This window comes from Orbicella faveolata, unplaced genomic scaffold (genome assembly GCF_042242905.1).
Source record: "Orbicella faveolata isolate gen_17 unplaced genomic scaffold, um_ofav_v1 contig_12, whole genome shotgun sequence".
NCBI classification, from domain to species: Eukaryota; Metazoa; Cnidaria; class Anthozoa; order Scleractinia; family Merulinidae; genus Orbicella; species Orbicella faveolata.
Window position 1 is genome coordinate 15,835,483 of NW_028301539.1, and position 18,515 is coordinate 15,853,997.

The window sequence follows — 18,515 nt, forward strand, 5'->3', positions numbered from 1 at the left end:
ATAATCTATAATGCCTTATGCTTGTTGCTACCTTGAGCGTTAACCATGTGTGTCCTTTCAAATACCGCACGCGCGAGTATGAGATAGACCAAATTCCGATTTATGCCACGCGTTTGCGTTGGGAAAAATTGAAAAGAAAAAAAATAAGCTTAAATAAACCGCAAAATAGCTAAAAAATAATCTTTGTATTACGATCTATTCACAGAGTCGAGAGAAAACACATTTAGAGTGTGGAAAACCGCTGAAAAATGATATTTCATTTCTGAACTGAAATTCAGACAATCATGGACAAAAGTCTCGGGACAAATTTGCACTTTTGGCGCTTTTGCGTACACGCCAGGCGCAAATACAACTTCACCTGCCTAACCTCGCTCCCCGCCCCCCACCCCCCATACAATGTTGAAAACTAGCACATGCAATTTCACCTGATTTTCAACATTGTGTTGGGGGGGGGGGGGGGGGGGAGGGGGTACAGATACCCGTTTATAAAGGATATAGCAGCGTTTTCTTCATACTTCAGTTCTAAAACACAGATAATACGCTACATTACATAAGTGTCCCAAGGACTTTTGTCCACGATTGTAGCATCACTCTAGAAAGATCTTGATTGCTTCCAGTAGCTATAACTGTCAACTGGTTATGAAGCAATTTTGGTGTCACCACCACTATTGAGAAAACGTATCAACAAACTAGATTGAGGTAGTTAACATATTTAATTAAGACATACAACTTCAGTTTATTATTCTCCGATACGAAATCTACACAATCTACTTACAACAAGAAAATATTGAGGAAAAAGTACATAGGTACCAAATCTTTACAGCCCTCTGCAGCAGACCAGAAGAACATTAACGATGACCTGATAATGTCATCAGGACAGAGGAGAATAATGAAGGGTGTTTCCCAAACCTAAAATTAAATGAGCATGACAGAGCCCGGATAAATGTGGTGGACGTATACGTCTTCATTTCCAGCGTTTCAGCATTTTCTTTCCACGGGGGACACATCCCACCTCAGGGAAGAATACTGAAACTTGCTGGGACTTTAGGTTTATGGCTAGGACTACTTGCTTTTGGAATCTACCATGGCTAGGGAGGATCTATCTTTAATAAGGGAGAAGGAAACGCAGAAACCCAGGTCTGTTAAGGGGGATGTATCTTTGTTCTCTCACAAAAACATGGCCATGAAGCCAAATAGAGAGAGGACAAGAGTAAGAGAGGCAGCCTTCATCGAGGAGGTACTCTCGATGTCCTTCTGACAGTCTGACTTTGGCGGCGGTAGTGGCTGGGTGATCTTTGGGACCGGTATGACGTGGTACGGTGGCGTCATTCCCTATACCAAAATGGAAAAAATGGATGGATTTTTAACAATATAATTTTGTAGTCATTAAAACTTAGAGAAGACGAATGCTTCGGTAAATTCAATAGATAATGATAACTCTGTAAATTTGGAAAAAAGACATAACGTTATTTCTTGTGAGAAACATTATTGTTTTACCTCCCAACTCAAATACGTTTTCCGATTGGAGGAGAACGTGTCACGTGTCCTGAGTTAAAACTCACTAACTCCCTAGGGAAACAACAACTTGAACTTTCGACTGGCACGTGATCAGGTCATGCTCCTTGAAACCGCGGCAAATTTGTGAGCCAGCCGGCCTCAAGGAAAGATTTCTTCGTAGTTTTTTTTCCTATTTTTGAGTTGGGAGGTATAACAAAACACTCAATGATTGGCCCCTAAGGAAACAGTGAGTTTTGATTCCCCTCGACCTCAATGTTTCCCTCGGCTTCGCCTTGGGGAACACTGAGGGTCTCGGGGAAACAAAACTCGCTGTTTCCTTAGGGGCCAGTCATTAAGTTATATCATCTTGTCGTATTTCACATTGGCGTTTTTCGAAGTTATTTTAAAAAGACTAGTACAATTAAAAAAAAATGCTGCTATTGCTAAGCAAGTACACGCAAAAGTTTGGTGTGCTAAGTTTTCAATTCAGCTAAGTTTTCCTCAGTCCACTAACGTATGAACCTAGGGGGGTGGGGGGGGGGGTAGGATAACTCCCATATGAAAAGGTCGGGGATGCTCGTCGGAAAATATAAACACCTTAAGGAGACCGTTCTTGGCTTGGTGCGAGCTTTATTTGACCTCTAAAAGATACCACTTAAAACGCAGTTAATAGGCTCGATTACTAGCCGCTGTTCAGGTAAGGGCCCCGCATTAGTAGCCCGGACTCGATTGACCGGAGGAAATCGAGCCTAAGAAAGGAGTTCTTCAAATGTACCCTAAAAGATACTTTGAAAAGTAAAAACTGTGACTATCCGTCATGAACACACTACATGAGACCAGAATTCTTGGTTTATACCCCTAAGCTAGGCGACGGGCATCTGCGACCTTTCCATTTGGGAGTACCCCCGTCGCGTATCAACTGGGTGATTGCATTGGTGTAGTAGTGTCTATAGGCCACAGGCAAAATAAATCAATGCAATCTCATCAACCACTTTAGCAGACCGCGGTATTCAATGATTAATTATTAAACCATTAGTCTACTAACCCACTGATGTTTGCAAGTCGGTATAAGGGTTTCTCCTTGTTCGTATCCCCTCCTTAAGTCTGAAGCCATTTCTTCAGTCCAAGTGATATTCATGGCAACAAGAGGGTTGTAATGCAATGACTTCACATGTGGTTTAAGGTATGGACTGAAATAAGGAAGAAAAGAAAGGTCATTGACTTTTTGATGTCCAATTCAACATTTACCACCTACTCAGCTGCCTATAGCTAGTTTATATGGTTACGTTTGTTTCCAGTGTGGTAAAATATTGTTGTCAGTTAGCGAAGTTCACAACCAAGTAATATTTTATATTATTGCAATAACTTTAATGTTCATTGTTGTCTTTCAAGAGGAAGCAAGTAGAAAATTGACAAGGCGGTGTTTATGGGCGAAAGAAGTGCATGTAGCGCAACGTTTAAGGAACAAAAAGACAACAAATATATTTTGGCGACTTTTCATCCACATTTTGCGTCATAAAGAAATGTTATTTTTGGACAATATTTTGTATCGTCAAGCTGACAGTAAACATCTCCTGAAGGTATTTACGTAGTTAAACGACGCATAAGAGTTGGCCGCGTTGGGTATCTAAAACTCGGAAATGAAACAGACTTTTTAGTTTAGGCGGTTTGTTTTCCCATTTCAGACCACGTGGCATCCTCAAGATAATTTTTTTCATCCATCTAAGTTATTTATTCAGATTCACGAGACTGATTTAAAATTTTAAAGCAAGAATTCTCAAGAGTACAATGACATGGTCTGAAATGGGGCAACAAACCTCCCAAGCTGAAAAGGTCTTTTGTAGCTGTCTGCAGTCCAGACTCCAATCAAGAGGAAAAAAATAGCAGTTTTGTTAAGTGTCTGCGTGTTGCTTTCTGTTCCCATATTCGACTTTTACTGTTTGGAAATTTAATTCTTATTGACTACTATTATCAGGGCATTATACTCAGCATACATTGAAATTTTTATTACCTGGTTGAAGAGACAGAAACCACGAGGAAAATTTGTCATCTCAAGACATAGCTAAACTTCGCAACTAGCTTTACTCGTAAACTACAAATTGAAGTATCTCCACCAATCAAATCGCGGAACTCTCATTAGAATGCTAGTATAATTCTACCATATCAAAAATACTTACAAGTACTTTCCAATGAATTCATGGACTGGCTTGTATTGAATGCTGTTGCAGCTTGGTTCTTTTACCATCCGTGGGTAGTAAAATAACATACTTAAACACATCTCCTGAGATGTAGCCGTACCACCCTAAATGTTACACATATAATGTTACACAACATATAAATAACAGTCTGATTTCTTTACACAAGCCTCTAGCGTCAAACGCTAACCATATTTAAATGAAGCTACTGACTTAAAAGAGCATACCAGGTGTTTCTAATGTTCTGTTCTCGTTACAGCAAGTACAATACAGGTTCATGTTGACACGTTGAAAATGGACAAACATGCTTTTAACCTTCTTACTCTATAAACCAAAATGAGAATACTTAACAATTATTCCACGAGCGCGCGTTGGATATGAGATGGTAAATAGCCAACGAGGCCCGTAGGGCCGAGTTGGCTATAACCAATCTCTCCAACAAGCGCGAATGGAATAATTGTTTTATTAAATTCGGTGCGTTTGTATTCTTGGAAATATAGCTTAATTTTATTGGATTTTAATTTTACAAAACGACCGGAAGTCGATGCGACAAAAGCAACAACAAGTGGGAAATCACATGACATGCGCGCCGTTTGTAAAATTAGTTGAATGAAAAATTTGAGAGCGAAGCAAGCGAATTTGCTGAATGAAATTGCACTCAAGTAGAATTCAAGAAACGTCTGTCAAATGAAGGAGATATAACCTTGGTCAGAAAGTTTGAAAAGCGTTCAAGTTCGAGTCATGGAGAAGAGCCAAATAATTGTGCACTTGCACATTGCCATTATAATAATGCTGCGGGAAACTTTGATCGCCATGTGACAGACGTTGTGCCAAAATTATTCTCGACAAGATCTCTCTCAGGATTCCCTTGCTTTGAAAGCCTTGGCATTTCGAGCTGTACGTGTGGAGCTCATTGTTGGTCAGTTTTAGAGTCAAGGACAGATATCTTAGCGTCAGATTCATCTTCAGAATCTCCGAGGCCACCCAGGTGGTTTTTCGTGGCTGGTAAAGAACCGGGCTTACTTCGGTTCAGCTCAAAACACTCAACTCCAACTCGCAAGGACAGAATTGTTGGCGCTAGCTGTCGTTGATTCTCTCGTCGTCGTCGGCCAAAAAAGAGACTAGGTCGTCCTCTGTAGCTGTGCTGGTCGTCCTGTGCTCCTCTGTAGCTCTCGGCCGATCCGAGCTTGCTTAGTCGAACAGTTTCCTCATCTGCTCATTGGAAACTGGTTTCTTATGGACTACGCCGGCAATTATGCCTGTTTTCCTGCGGCCTTTTACAAATGCGTATGCTCTAATAATTTATTTGCCTGGTCAGAGATAATGGAAAACGGTTTGTTGTGCGGCGGCATGCGAAGGAAATGATCAACTGCGGCTTCAATGGATTTAATCAATGAACTTTTGCAATACGTGTCACCTTTCTTCCTCGCAGACGAGTAAAAACACTTCAACTGAACATTCAGTTCTTCTTTTGACATTTCTTATATCGGTTTCGAAAATTTGGTGCCACCAGTACTAGCAAGCCATTCTGTTCAGGTAAAATTTGTTTTTGTTACATAATCTTCACGAATGCGTAAAATCTCGCCGGTCATATTTTAATTTTGCAACTTTAAGGGAAACTTAACGTATACGTACCGTTAAATAATCTTATCTCGAGCTTTGTGGCTTTTTTGTTGTTACTGGGACGGCATTTTCCATAATTTCCTGTATTTCCTGTGTAGATAGCTCACCGAATGTGCTTTTTTTCATCCATTTTTTTTGTCGACGAAACTTCGCTTTACGCGAAAAAGCTCATGCCGAGCGACATTTGCCGCTTTCATTTCCATATAAGGTCAAACGCAGGTATAATGGCTGGTAACCGAGATCCAGTGAATCAATCAGAAAGCTAGAATTGCATTATCCGAGGCTGAGAATTTAATAATGTATAATATTCCGTTATCGCGATCCCCGGAAAACTGATAACGGTTTGGTGTCTAGACCTTATTTATTACTGTTCCCTAACCATGACCATAGGGAGACAAAGAACTCACAAAGCCTATTATTATATGACAAAAGAGGCAGCGTTTCGGTACGAGTGGCAGCAGAAGTGTTTGTTTGGGATTAGCTGGAAATGTAGGTTCCTATAGGCACCCGTTTTCTACCCCTACGACTCAGGTGGCACTTGCGAGGTCATTGCCATTCAGCGCTAAGAGTTTAGCCAAGAGTAAAAAAACGGAATTACTCTGATCTGAAAGGAAATTAATCAAGCTGTGTGAAGGGCCTCCACAAGCATAAGATGCGTCTCAAGATTTATACAAAACAACTCGATTGATAATCTACAACACTTTTAGCTTCTGGACTTCTTAACCACATCGCTCGCTTCATTGCACACCATAAACGTCAAAGCTATTTACATGACCAAAGAACAACGTCATTATTTCCAGCAGGGTCAGTTAAATTGTTGATATGTCCGATGAGAAACATCGTTTTCATTGAAATGGCAAATTTTTAACCATAATTCACGAAAATAAAACTGAAAATATAAAAAAGAAGCACTCTTTTTGGATGGAGGATGTCCACACTCAAATACGGTGAAACATCTTCACAATGGTCATCCAATCTGAGGACAAAAGGAACCAAGTCCAGCAATTGTAGACAGGCGACCTTTATTCGAAGGTTTCAATCAGTGTGAACGAACGTTAAAAGTCAGGAAAAGTAAACTTAACTGCTGTAGAGAGGAAGAAGAGATTTCGCCTTCTCCTGCTTATTTAAAGGAGTTTTTGTTTATATAAGAATCGCACCTACCACGACCATTTTGTCTCTATCCATGGTTTGGTATTTGCAGTAAGTCATCAAATCGTCTCCCTAAATACCGATAAGGAAACAGAAAGATAGCAGATAGAAAGATATTGGACTCATGGTGCAAAAAAAAAAAAAAAAAAAAAAAAAAAAAACGTGTATCGTAGTAATTCATTTGTTACTTTAGTTCGTCTAGTTCAGCTAGTGAATAAAATACGCCCAAAATGAATTAAATCACCTAGCGTGGTTTCGTGTTCTTTGGGCGCATTCATTTGGGTACAAAGATCGCAATTATTTGCATCATGTGCCCATGCATTTCTTAAGTACAACCGTTAGTTTTCATTTTTCTTTAACCCAAAGGAAATGGCAATACACTAAACGTCAACGTTTCGAAATGCTGTAAGTTTTTAACAGCACCTCCTGCGTTTTAGAACTCATTATTGATTCACCTTACACCGAAGACTCTTCAAAAGCACCCCCCCCCCCCCCACCGACTAAGGAGCATTGATTTCACTCCCACACGCATAATGTGGTACAATTTCACTCACTGGTTTAACATGAACTTCATCTTTCAACACTTGGATATCCTGAAATGGAAGAACACAGTGGAGTCTGTAACTACAGTACTGTTGAACCCCTCCCTCTCAAGGGGCTACCTAGGGGGAAGTGGGAGGTGGCCGCTTAATAGGGGTTGGCCGGATAATTAGCATAAGGCTTAGTAGAAATGTGAATTTAACCTAATACAAACTTGCTTGAGGACAACATAGAATTACGTGAAGCAAATAATAAACCTGTCTTTTAATGTTCTTATCAGCATCACCTCCTTTTCCAAAACAAAGCCACACTACGTGTATTAAATTTTGATTGGAAGATTAGAAGATTGTAACGACTGTACAAGGGTACAGCAAGGGCCCACTGGAATAATACACCCTACTCGATTTGTGCAATACAACCCTTTGGCCCACTAGAAAATATGGACTGGACTCTGGACTGGCCTCTGGACTGGACTCAGGACTGGTCTCTAGACAGGCGAGCGTTTACTAAATTGCTTAACAAAGTTAACAATTAACTTAAAATGAACAATAAGCTTGAGTTGTGTCTTTATATAAAGCGATACATGATTTTGTAACCTCGACTCGACAAAATCCGACCAAATGCAGTAGGCAAGAAGTGAAGTACGAGATTCGCATAGCTGTGAACAAAAAGCCACTATGGGCCCGGGGAACTTCAATAAATGTATGTATGTATGTATGTATCCCAAGCATTTCACACCATCATCGTATTATGTACATTAAAGGTTTTGAACTGTGTCACGAGAGTGATGAGGACCTTAGGAAAGAAACTTTTGTATTTCCTATGTACTGTTGCCAACATGCCATGTGGTTGCTTTTCTCTAATGCCTCTGGTCACGGTGGCCGTATTACTTTCTAAATCTATTAGTTTCTGTGATAGAACATTGGATGCAGTAGAAAACGGTCGGCTGAGTAATAAAAGAAATATATTTCTTTTCTTGGTAATGCATGGCATACAGATTGTGCAGTCTGGTTCTTATCCAAATATATTTGTGGCATACATCTTATATTTAAACTCACTTGTGTGTTGTTAAAAACGTAAATTGTATATTGCGTAACGCATAAACATGGAAGGTGTGTATCCCATTTCCATTTTCAAATATTTCCATTTTCTGATGTGCATTGAAGTTTCACATCTCTTGATTAAGGTCCAGGTCAAACGCTACACTTCTCATGAGCTGAACCTAATGACAGCTTGAGTCGACTGAAATAACTAAAAGAACGCCTGTTCGAGTCAAACGTCGAACCTAATTCTGTCGAACCGAACTGTTAAACCAAACAAATACAAAAGCGGTCTTGTTGGTCAGTGGTTTTTCAAGGTAAAGTCAAAATGGCGCCTTTAGACCATTGATTATACGTTTGGCTCGGCTCATGTGAAGATCGGAGTTTGACCCAAAGTCGGTCTTCAGGCGTTATTCACGGCTGGCCAGGCGTGAAGGAAGCCTCAGCCGGTCCAAATAAAATCAGTCGAACTTAATTGGGTCAAACGCCGAACTTCACATGAGCGCAATTGGTTGAATTGGGTTCGGCTCATGTGAAGTACGGCGTTTGACCCGGGCCTTACTTTCATTGGTCAATTACAACGTTAATGTAGCGATGTCACGGGCAAGCATGGAACTCTCTTACGGCAGGCACAAGTCTTAAAAGGTCCCCCAAATCATGGTAAACTTAAACAATCGAAGAATGATCATGAGAACAATGGGTTAAAATACCTGAAAATTAAAATCGTAGTTGTCATCGCGTGCGATTTCTGGTAACTCAACCCCATCACGAACATGTTTCGTCCATATTCCACGTCCTCACAGAATCGAGAACACAAACAAATTAAAAGTGAAGAGATGAAAAATCGTGAAATTACAAGTTAGGATAACATGGCTTGCAAACACCATTCAGACCGGGAGTTAAAACGTTTAACAGTTTAAAGGTCATCAATCAAATGCAACCAAAAAAGCAAAACGTTAAGTGGTGTTACCATAACAGTCATGCTTGACACGGCGTCATGTCATGTTTGCTCAAATGTGACGTTTCAGTTTTTTTCCCTGTCCCAGTTCCCACTATCTGGTTTCCGGTAGTAGTTTTGTCTACCTCGCAGACATAGCAGGTTGCATCTAGTTTTCTTTCATCGTCTTAAAACATCCGATTATTAAATTGCAGTTCATTTTGGTCAGTCGATAAGTGAAAAAATAGCGCATGTAAGATGAAGAAAAGAAGGTGCTAGATTGTTCATAAGTATGCGATGACCACAGGCAGCTTACATTGTCTGTGAAGTTCACTCATTATAATACCCATTTAGGAAAACCCATCAAAGCTGAAGAACATTAAACATTTAAATTGACGATGATTACATACCTTGTAAATGGGTGTGAAGGAATGCAGCAAACACATTTATTCCTTTCTCTGGTAGCTTTGTTGACTTGAGACTTTCCTAAGTCAAGAAAATGAAACAAATTAGCAGGCTTATGCCCAACAAACTTGCCTGAGTCGTACCTCAGTGTAATTCTAAAGTTGCTGGGAATCTGCTCCCCGTAGCACATTCTTCTCCTACGTGAGGGTTTGACGCGGTTTGGCTAAAGACGGCTAGAAGATGATATATTTGCATCTTACCTCACTGCATTCTTTGGGGCAATACCCGACGGTCATCCACGTTTTTTGCTTGGGCGGAATTACAAAGTATGGTAGCGACGCTTCCCCAACCAATAGTATGCCAGCATCGTATTTTCGGATATTCGACGTGTAGAAGAAACGCAATCCAGAGCTGTCTTTGCGTCCTGTTGGAATAAAATAACTGTCCGTCTAAGGATTAGGTACGTAGCATTTTTCTCTAGCCTAGATACGTCGAAATCTTCATTGTGTTGAGATACAGAGTGACTTGGTGTAGATATATGACATTACATTTATTCAGTGTGTGGAGGTTAAAGGTTTTAAGTATCACATTTTTCTTGTGAACTGTAAAGAGATCCTGTGGGCCTTGGTTACTGCTAACTTACTTTTATTCCAAACAATGGTACAAACAGAACTCAGCAAACTAGAACGAGATAAAAGCACACCGTCGAATCCAGCACGTGTTCCTCCTGACGCATGCGCGAGACCTTTAACCGCAGACCTAATATGTTTACGTTAACTACACGTAGTATATAGAATTTTGAGGAGGATTTGAATATCTTGTTTCAAGTGCACTGAGTGCAATTAAAGTTTCGCCCGGAATTCACATGGGGTCAGCTGCTGCCAAAAAAAGATAAAATCATTGCTAGTTGAAGGAAATAACCATATAACCATAAGCATGCAGCAAAACTGACTAGTAACGTTTTTTGTGATTTTTTTTTAAAAATAAATAAATGAACGTAATGACCTTCAATTCCTTTTGGATTGTCATAGTGTATCTCCAGCATGTAGCTGTTTGGAGAATCTTCTGTTCCAATGTTATAACCAACGTTTGGTGGGTAATAAAATGCCTTCAAAAAGTAAAAAAAGAAAAAAAAATTAAAAAAATAAGTAAATTAAAACTATATGATGAGTAACTGGCTTGATTACGTACTACCACTTTGAACTTAATAGAATTTGGTTCACTGTGATTTTCAAGTACAATTTAATGATCACGAATGAAAACGTTCGAACTCGCGGAAGTTCAACTCAAACTGCAAAACTCTCCACCTCAGCTCCAACGGCCCAAGCAGCCACCACACTGTAGAAGTAGCATTCCAAGAACGGCATATTGGCGTAGTCATGGCAATCGAATCCAGGACCGTAATGCAAGCTTTCATTAAACTGTCCACGATTGTGACACTCGTAGATCAGCAAGTGATGTACAAATCCTTCGTTCCCCTTCTGGACATATGGCTCGAACTGCAAGACAAGCAGAGCAGAATCAACAATTTGTTACCTTAAGCAGCATGTTGGACATTTGATAATGATCTTTTCGGGAGTCTTTATGAGTTCACTAGTGGTCTAGTCATCCCGAGGGCGTCCCGCGCGTCGCAGGATCTCCCCCTCTCTTCGAGAGGTTTTTCCAAGACCTAGAGAATTTGTTCTGTCTCTGGTTTCAGTTATAACTGTATGGGTTTTTTGCGGGAAAGGGTTCTCCTATCAGCTTTCAACCCGGCCAACCTCCAACCATTCGAGAGTTTCCTTCTCTTTGACCTGTAAAAAAATACCCGGGGTACATGCAAACACTGACTGATCATTTCTCCTTTAGTTCAGTATAGAGGAAAAGTGAAACACTGTTTCGTTCAACTTTTGTTTTTTTTAATGTAATTTAAGATATCTGAGGCACCTAAATCAGCCTTGAGAGGACAAACTGTCGCAGACGTTGACGTTGCAGAAAAAAGATAAGAGTGACTTGTCATCAGCAAAGCAGTTTATGCCACATTCAATCCAAAAACAGTTAGAAGGAGAAGAGGAGACCGCCAAAGACCTTAAAAAGTAAGTGCAAGAATCATTTTTGCAGTTATGTCGACTTTAGCGAGTCATCCGTGTCGTAACTCATTTGCGCATAAAAAGAGGAATGGTACGAAAGAGAATGCAATATTTCCTCCTTTCATACTGCGAACGTTCCCGTCATGACTTTGGCGTTCATTGTGGGAAAATTGGTGCACAAACTCGTGCGTGTAATACCAAAGTCAATCACGGCATATTTTAACAGGTTACACGAAAACATGGCATGTCTATTGTTTAACAGGTTTTAAAAATAATTTAACGTAAAACATGTAGTAGTTGTAACGTTTAGTTAGCTTGATATCGTCGCTTCTCTAGCTATAAAAACACTAACTGTATTAAAAGAAAGGCGATCAATAAGCGAAAAGAACTCATTTAAGATCACTATACACAAACCTTTGTTATGTGATGCTTAGTCGTGATTTCAGCGGGGGCCTTGATCAGAGAACACCAGTAGGTTGTGCGTTTTTTGGGTATTGTTATCTATCAAATAAAGAAGAAGCCGAAACCAAATTATGATTTTATGATTTCCATTTAACCATTGCTTAAACAATAACAGTACCAAATATCGTTGCTGTCGGAGCCCTTATGTGTGGTCATGGTTATCGATCTTCAACATCACCTGTACCCAGATTTATACAATGAATTCAAGCCATCTCACATTTTTATTGTGCATGAGGAAGTCTTTCCATCCTGTCTCATTGACTTGTCTCTCGTCCATTTTGTTGAGAAGCAGAATGCTCCTTGAGCCTCTAAATGTGTGACGTGCAATATCGTCATCAGATTCCGGGTCGTCCGTGTGATAGGCGAACACCACCTTGGTTGTTCCTTGCTGTGAAAAAAAAAAAAAAAACAAAAAACAAAAAAATGAACTTCGAATCAGTCTTCATTAATGCCAAATAATACTCAGCACAAACACTTTAAAGTCAATCTATTTCATACAGGTACCTTTATAGCCCTGTCCCTGGGATCACAAGTGTCAAATTTTCTAAAAAACTTTAAAACAGTTTTCGTGTCACTTTCTTCAAAGCCAGTTAACTCGTAATTTTTTTCCTCGTCTAACGGTGGCAGACGTTCCTCGTCAGCAAAGCGGTCCTGAAAAAAAAACACAACACATCAGGATAATGTTTTTGTATTCGTCAGTTCTTTTTACCCACTTGTGGTTGAATGCCGAGAAGTTCCTAAAGTAACAACACACGAAAATTAGCAATAGGCCCTTTGCAGCTGGGACACGTGACAAAATTTTTCCTAGAAATTTTTATATTATGGGCTATAACGAAAAGAATGACAGAAATGGAAAGAGCGCATCGCAAATACCAAAATCGCCAAGCTTGAGGCCCCTGGAGTTAAAGAGTAAGTTTATACGACAGTTTGAATTTTCGGAAAATTTAGAGGATTTGTATGGAAAATGTTGCTGAAGAGCAAAGCCTTGCTCTCCAACAACTTTTTCCATAGGAGTCTTCTTATTCTTTTAAAAATTCAGACCGTTATAAAATCTCATTCTTTGATGATGGGGGTCTCAAACTTGGCCATTTTGATATTTTCGACATGCTTTTTCCATTTCTGGCATTCGTTAAGTTATAGCCCATAATTTTATGAAAAACAGGTCACGTGATGGCTTAGCTGCAAAGAGCCTATTGTTCAAAAGTAGCGATAAAATTTCGCGGTTATAAGCAAATCCCTAAATCACTGAAACAGACGACCTTCGATAGTGGCCACCACATCAAACACAACTTGAGGCATTGAGGTGTTCCGAGGAACAATACAATTAACAAATAAAGCAAGCTGTACTTACATGATATTTGTTTTAGATAGCCCGGTCTTTTTCCAAAGGGAATAGCCATGTTTGTTTGAATACAGCACCAGTCAATTTCAACAATGCTTACCTCTTTACACCTCTACATACTCAAGACAATTTAATTTATTAAGCTGGATGATACATGTATTCGGTACCCGAAAGTAATACATGTATTACGTAACCGAAAGTAAAAGTTGCAACCCAGCTGAGAAAGTAACGGCAGACAAATTCTGCTGAAATTTCATTTCGGAAATTTAAAGTAGTACACAGTATTACTTCTCAGTTCTCTCTGCTTTTCATAGCAATATCATTAGAACCTTAGATAAAAGCGAGACTTGGATATAATTTATTCCATTGATGTGAACTAATGTTTTGTTTATATCAGGTTAAGACAGTAAAATTTATTGAGACCAATCTTTGTAGGAAGCCAATGGTTTTGAGAGCAACTCACTTCCACCAGTCTGCTATAAATGCTCAAAAGTCAAAAGGAATCCAAAGTACGACAGGAATCAAGAGTTAGTTTTAAAGATTTGGTTCGAATGCCGAACTTTAATGAACGATGGAGGTTCACCGGTTTTTGTCGTTCGATTCCATTTAAAAATGAACGTTTGGTTTTGACAACCTGGGCACATTTAGGCACAATCAAATGGTTCAGATTTCATGATCATTTCTGGCAGAAATTAATTTGTCACGCCACGATATCGCGCGCAGTAATTAATATTCAAATCAGTTGACAGCTCAACAAAAGGACTCTTTCACAGTCTATGTTCAGGTATTCTTGACTCAAAATTACAATCGTTGACGTCAGCTGCTTGTTGCACTAGGGGTTCATGCGCCTTGGGAATTTGCACAACATTCGGACTGTGGATTCCAAAGCTTTCCACCAGTTTTATGAGTTGAGCTCAGTTGTGTTATGATATTCATTATAAGGTTACGGAGCCGGGCATTTACTCATTGGGTTACGGTCTGTGTATTGCTTTTCTTAGAACTCGGAGCCTTTCTGGGTAAATTTGAGTGGTGTGGTGTATTATTAGAACGTACTTACTGTCAAATATCCCTTGGAGTCTTTCACCCAACCAATTACTACGTCGCTACCGACCATTCGTCCGTTCCCTGAAGAGAAGCCGAAACCAACCCATCCTGTAGTAGCCGCCTCAACAGCGAATGATACTGTCTCGCTTTCCCAATCAACTGTCCAGTATAGCTTCATTAACTCTTGTGGGTCCAACACTGCGTTGTGAGCGAACTCAGACGACAGATCAGCAGCACTGACCGAGAACCAAGCTGAAAATACTGCTAATACTAGTGAGGACAACATGCTGTTATGTGCTCCTGCTTTTACAACAAGAATTTTGCAAAGCTCAACTAAATGTTTAACGTACGTAACTCGATTAAAAGGTGAACAGTTGAGTCACATGCCATGCATGTGATGACGTTGATAATAGTCATGTTAATAATAGTCATATTGCATCAGTCTAGCTAACTAACTTTCCAAATGCAAGATTTTTATCGTGAACGAATTTCTTCCCCAGCAAACTACCGATATTTACTTCAGTTTACATTACACCAGGGATGAACAATCAAACCAATCAAGGAATTTGCAATCTGCTATAACCATGCGGTGTTAATTCAACTGTAACTTGCTGGCTTAGTACGCCGGAGAAATTTGAATGACGCAGCCATGTCTTTTTGTTTTGAGGAGGCAGCTTTTTTTTCTTTTTTTGAGGAGGCAGCATGGCCGAGTGGTTTAGGACACTGGTGTTGCTATCCGGAGGTCCTGGGTTCAGGGCCTCCAACCTGCCACTAGCGGGTTTCTCGCTAATTCCGAGTTCAAATCCTCAGTCACGCTTTGTAAATAGCAAACTGGTCTGCCTCCTGCCAGTTGGAATTTCTAACTATGTTACGTTTATTTGAAATATTCGTTTCCTTTGTTTCAGCGGCATGCCTGTAAACTAGCTAAGCTCTAAACTCAAAACTCATCTTTTTAAGAAAACTTATTATTCTTAGCGATTTTTACTTTCTATTACTTTCTTAAATGCACATTTTTAATTATTAAGATTAGTACAGATCATTTTGGCGAATTGTACAGCGCCTAGAGCAGGCATGGATAGGCGCTATATAAATATTTATGTATTATTATGTATTATTAAGTGCATGACCACTATCAAAAAGATTTACATTTTTATTTTGTATTTACATGTCTGCGTTAGGCCCACCGTCCATACTAATCCGTCACGAAAACAGAGCTTTTCCGTAAACGCTCAGATCTTCAAACCCGAGAAATCTAAAAACGCTGGCCTTTCGCCTTCGTTTGGACGGAAAACATTTTGAAAACGGAGCTTTTCGAAAACGGTGACGTTACGATAATCACATGATTTCCCTGACCGAATTTTCCTCAAACACGAATCCAAAATGACCAGTGATTGTTGGGTTTTTAAATTTCTCCGGCCTTAGTATGGAAGGAAAACATTTGATACGTTTTCAGAGTGAAGCCTTAGTAATAGTAGCAGCAGCAGCAGTAGCAGCAGCAGTAGCAGCAGCAGTAGCAGCAGCAGCAGCAGTAGCAGCAGCAGTAGCAGTAGCAGTAGCAGTAGCAGTAGCAGTAGCAGTAGCAGTAGCAGTAGCAGTAGCAGTAGCAGTAGCAGTAGCAGTAGCAGTAGCAGTAGCAGTAGCAGTAGCAGCAGCAGCAGCAGCAGCAGTAGTAGTAGTAGTAGTAGTAGTAGTAGTAGTAGTAGTAGTAGTAGTAGTATACTTTATTTACCCTCGGATTGTAGAGTAGCTTTATCAACTAATGTCTCCGAGCATTTCAACAGCACAATGGGCAAAGACCAGACCACAACACCGGGAACTTCGTGCCCTGCTCTTTACGATGAGTGTGTGGGTTCTTTAACGTCCCCTGTTGACCATAACAGTGAAGATGCAGGAGACGGGGCCTAAGGTTTATCGTCCTTATCCGAGAAGACTAGAATATCTAACCATTTGCAGATGTCATTGCAAAGGCAGCATATTCTCCTCAGTTATTTTAAGACCCTGAGTGTTGGTCCGGTATGAGGCTCGAACCCGAGACCTCCCGCATGGTAGTCCGACGCTCTACCAACTGAGCTAACCGGTCGGCGTTTTCAAATTTCTCCGGCGTAGTGTGCACGGTCAGCTAACATCGCAACTTTGAATAGCTGATGTTATGCTGTCTAAACCGCTTCACACATACGGTGGTAATTATTTGAAAGTTTGGTAACTGTAGAGCCACTGCAAATTCATATTTGACATGGGTGTTACCGGTAACAGCAAATTCAAAGTTATCGTCCAGATAAAAAGAAACTCCCCAAACGACCAAATGTCTGTTACATTTTCAGCATAGGCCTTCAAGAAAACAGGCGCTTTTAAGACTGAACTTCTTCTCTTTTCCCTACAAAACATGGCGTTAAAGTAAAACGGCTCTACTCAAACAATGACTAGCAAGTTATTATCCCTTGAAAAAACATACGTCCTTTTATTTCCACTCAGTAACTCCAACGTTAATTATTTTATTTCCAACAGTTCTAAGGTATCTTCCTGTTCTTGTTCTTGTTCTTCTTCTCTAGAAAACTTGCATACTCGTTACGCAATCGACAACAACTGAACAATCTACAATCTCCCTAAGTGTTCTTGTTCGCTCTTAAGTACACAGAAGCCTTGCTCTAGAATTACCGTTATACTATAATATAGTATAACTACTAAGAGGATATTATCCTCTTAGTAGTCATTCTCATCTCTAGAAACAACAGTTGCCCTTTTATCTTGGCAATAATCAATCCTGTTAAATGTCGTTGACATTACGCTATCATTGAACTAGAGGCAACAAGCAAACAAGAAAGTTTGTAGCATTTTGTGGCAAGAAGGTTGTGTTATAGATGGTGAAGAAGTTTTTCTTCGCAGCATAATTAATCCGAAGGAAAGCGCGTGCAAAACTGATCATCGCTTGACCTCTGGATTTTTGCGCTGGTTTGTATAACTGGAAGGGTTCATCCAAAGGTAACAGAGATGAATTCAAAACAGGAGTAGGTACGTATGTGGATGGATTGAACGACTTAACAGCGGTAATGAACTAAACAACGGAAATCAATGTTGTTCTAATATAGTTTCATGTTTAAATTACCAGTACCAATGGCAGCTTACGGATTTATTTTCTATGGGGCTATAAGGTAATGCAAAGGATTCTGGTTAAAACAGCAAATCGAGATTTTGTCCATATTTACATAAATTGTTCAAATTAGGACTTATGGACCGCTCACTGCGGCTCGCTCGCCTTCTTGAAACCCCTCCGCCAAACGTTGTTTTAGCTCTACTTCTACTGTATTCTACTTCTCTTCTCTTTTGAAAAAAACTGAATATTACTTTGAACGTTCTAAATCTTCATGACACTGAGCAACAACTTAGCAACAACTGAAGAATATCTCCTTAATAGCTCTGACTCTCGGTACCGACCAACCAGTAAGCAGAATTAAAAAAAGTAAGTAAAATTCACTAAAGCACACAGGAAGAGAAGACGCCCTGACCAGGATAAAACTGGAGAGAGGTGTGGCTTACCAAAGTGTCCCAGGTCAGTGATCGTTTTACTTCACGTAGGTATCATAACCAAAGGTTTTTGTCCTTATTACGTACAATGTTCTGTGTGATTTCCGGTTTTCAAATTAACTCTATTCTGAGGTCTAAGAAATTGATGTTTTACAAAATTTTAGCGCAGCGGGGTTCCTCGTTTTGTAATAGACCTCTTTTGACTTTCCAAGCTTTTGGGTTGCGTGCAATAAGAGTGGCGGCCAAGGAAGATCGGGGGGGGGGGGGGGGGGGGGAGGTGAATCCCATTTAAAAAGGGATGCTCGTCGTAACTTTTAGGGGCTAAAAAGAGCGGTTGTGGTACCTGTACGGGTGCTCAGCCGCAAAAGGTCCACAACAGGAGCTTTCGCATTACCTTTTACGTTATTAAGACCAAAAAAAAAAAAAAAAAAAAAAAATTACAGGAGATATTTGACAATCAACTTTACGAGCAGAAAGTATTCGTAGCAATCGTCCTTATCACTAAAAAAAATCATGAAAGTGTCAGTTTAAGTCGGTCAGTCGGTTTTTCGGTCAGTCGGTCAGTCGATCAGACCGTCCGTCCGACCCACCGTCTGTCAGTCCGTCAGTCCGTCGTCAGTCAGTCAGTCAGCCAATTAGTCAGGCAACCAGTCAGTCAGTCAGTCAATCAGTCAGTCAGTCAGTCAGTCA

General features: G+C 40.1%; 1 protein-coding gene across 1 annotated transcript; it reads right to left on the minus strand.

Annotated features, from left to right (window-relative positions):
* Positions 1–694: 694 nt before the first annotated feature.
* Positions 695–18,431, minus strand: LOC110045280 (DBH-like monooxygenase protein 1). The gene is made up of 14 exons (XM_089282534.1): positions 14,317–18,431; positions 12,422–12,568; positions 12,135–12,305; positions 11,870–11,956; positions 10,694–10,885; positions 10,392–10,494; positions 9,647–9,810; positions 9,392–9,467; positions 8,755–8,840; positions 7,019–7,057; positions 6,477–6,536; positions 3,675–3,799; positions 2,543–2,687; positions 695–1,332 (listed from the first exon to the last, which is right to left on the minus strand). The coding sequence occupies exons 1-14, from the start codon at positions 14,587–14,589 to the stop codon at positions 1,168–1,170; spliced, it is 1,833 nt and encodes a 610-aa protein (XP_089138660.1). The 5' UTR covers positions 14,590–18,431; the 3' UTR covers positions 695–1,167.
* Between the last annotated feature and the right edge of the window lie 84 nt (positions 18,432–18,515).

What these genes read in the sequence shown, in the direction of transcription:
- LOC110045280 (XM_089282534.1), bottom strand. Translation starts at nt 14,589, where the DNA reads ATGTTGTCCTCACTAGTATTAGCAGTATTTTCAGCTTGGTTCTCGGTC. An exon ending in TCCTCATGCACAATAAAAAT is followed by an intron (nt 11,957 to 12,134) that starts GTGAGATGGCTT and finishes TTTATTTGATAG; the next exon opens with ATAACAATACCCAAAAAACG. An exon ending in ACTACGATTTTAATTTTCAG is followed by an intron (nt 7,058 to 8,754) that starts GTATTTTAACCC and finishes CTTCCATTTCAG; the next exon opens with GATATCCAAGTGTTGAAAGA.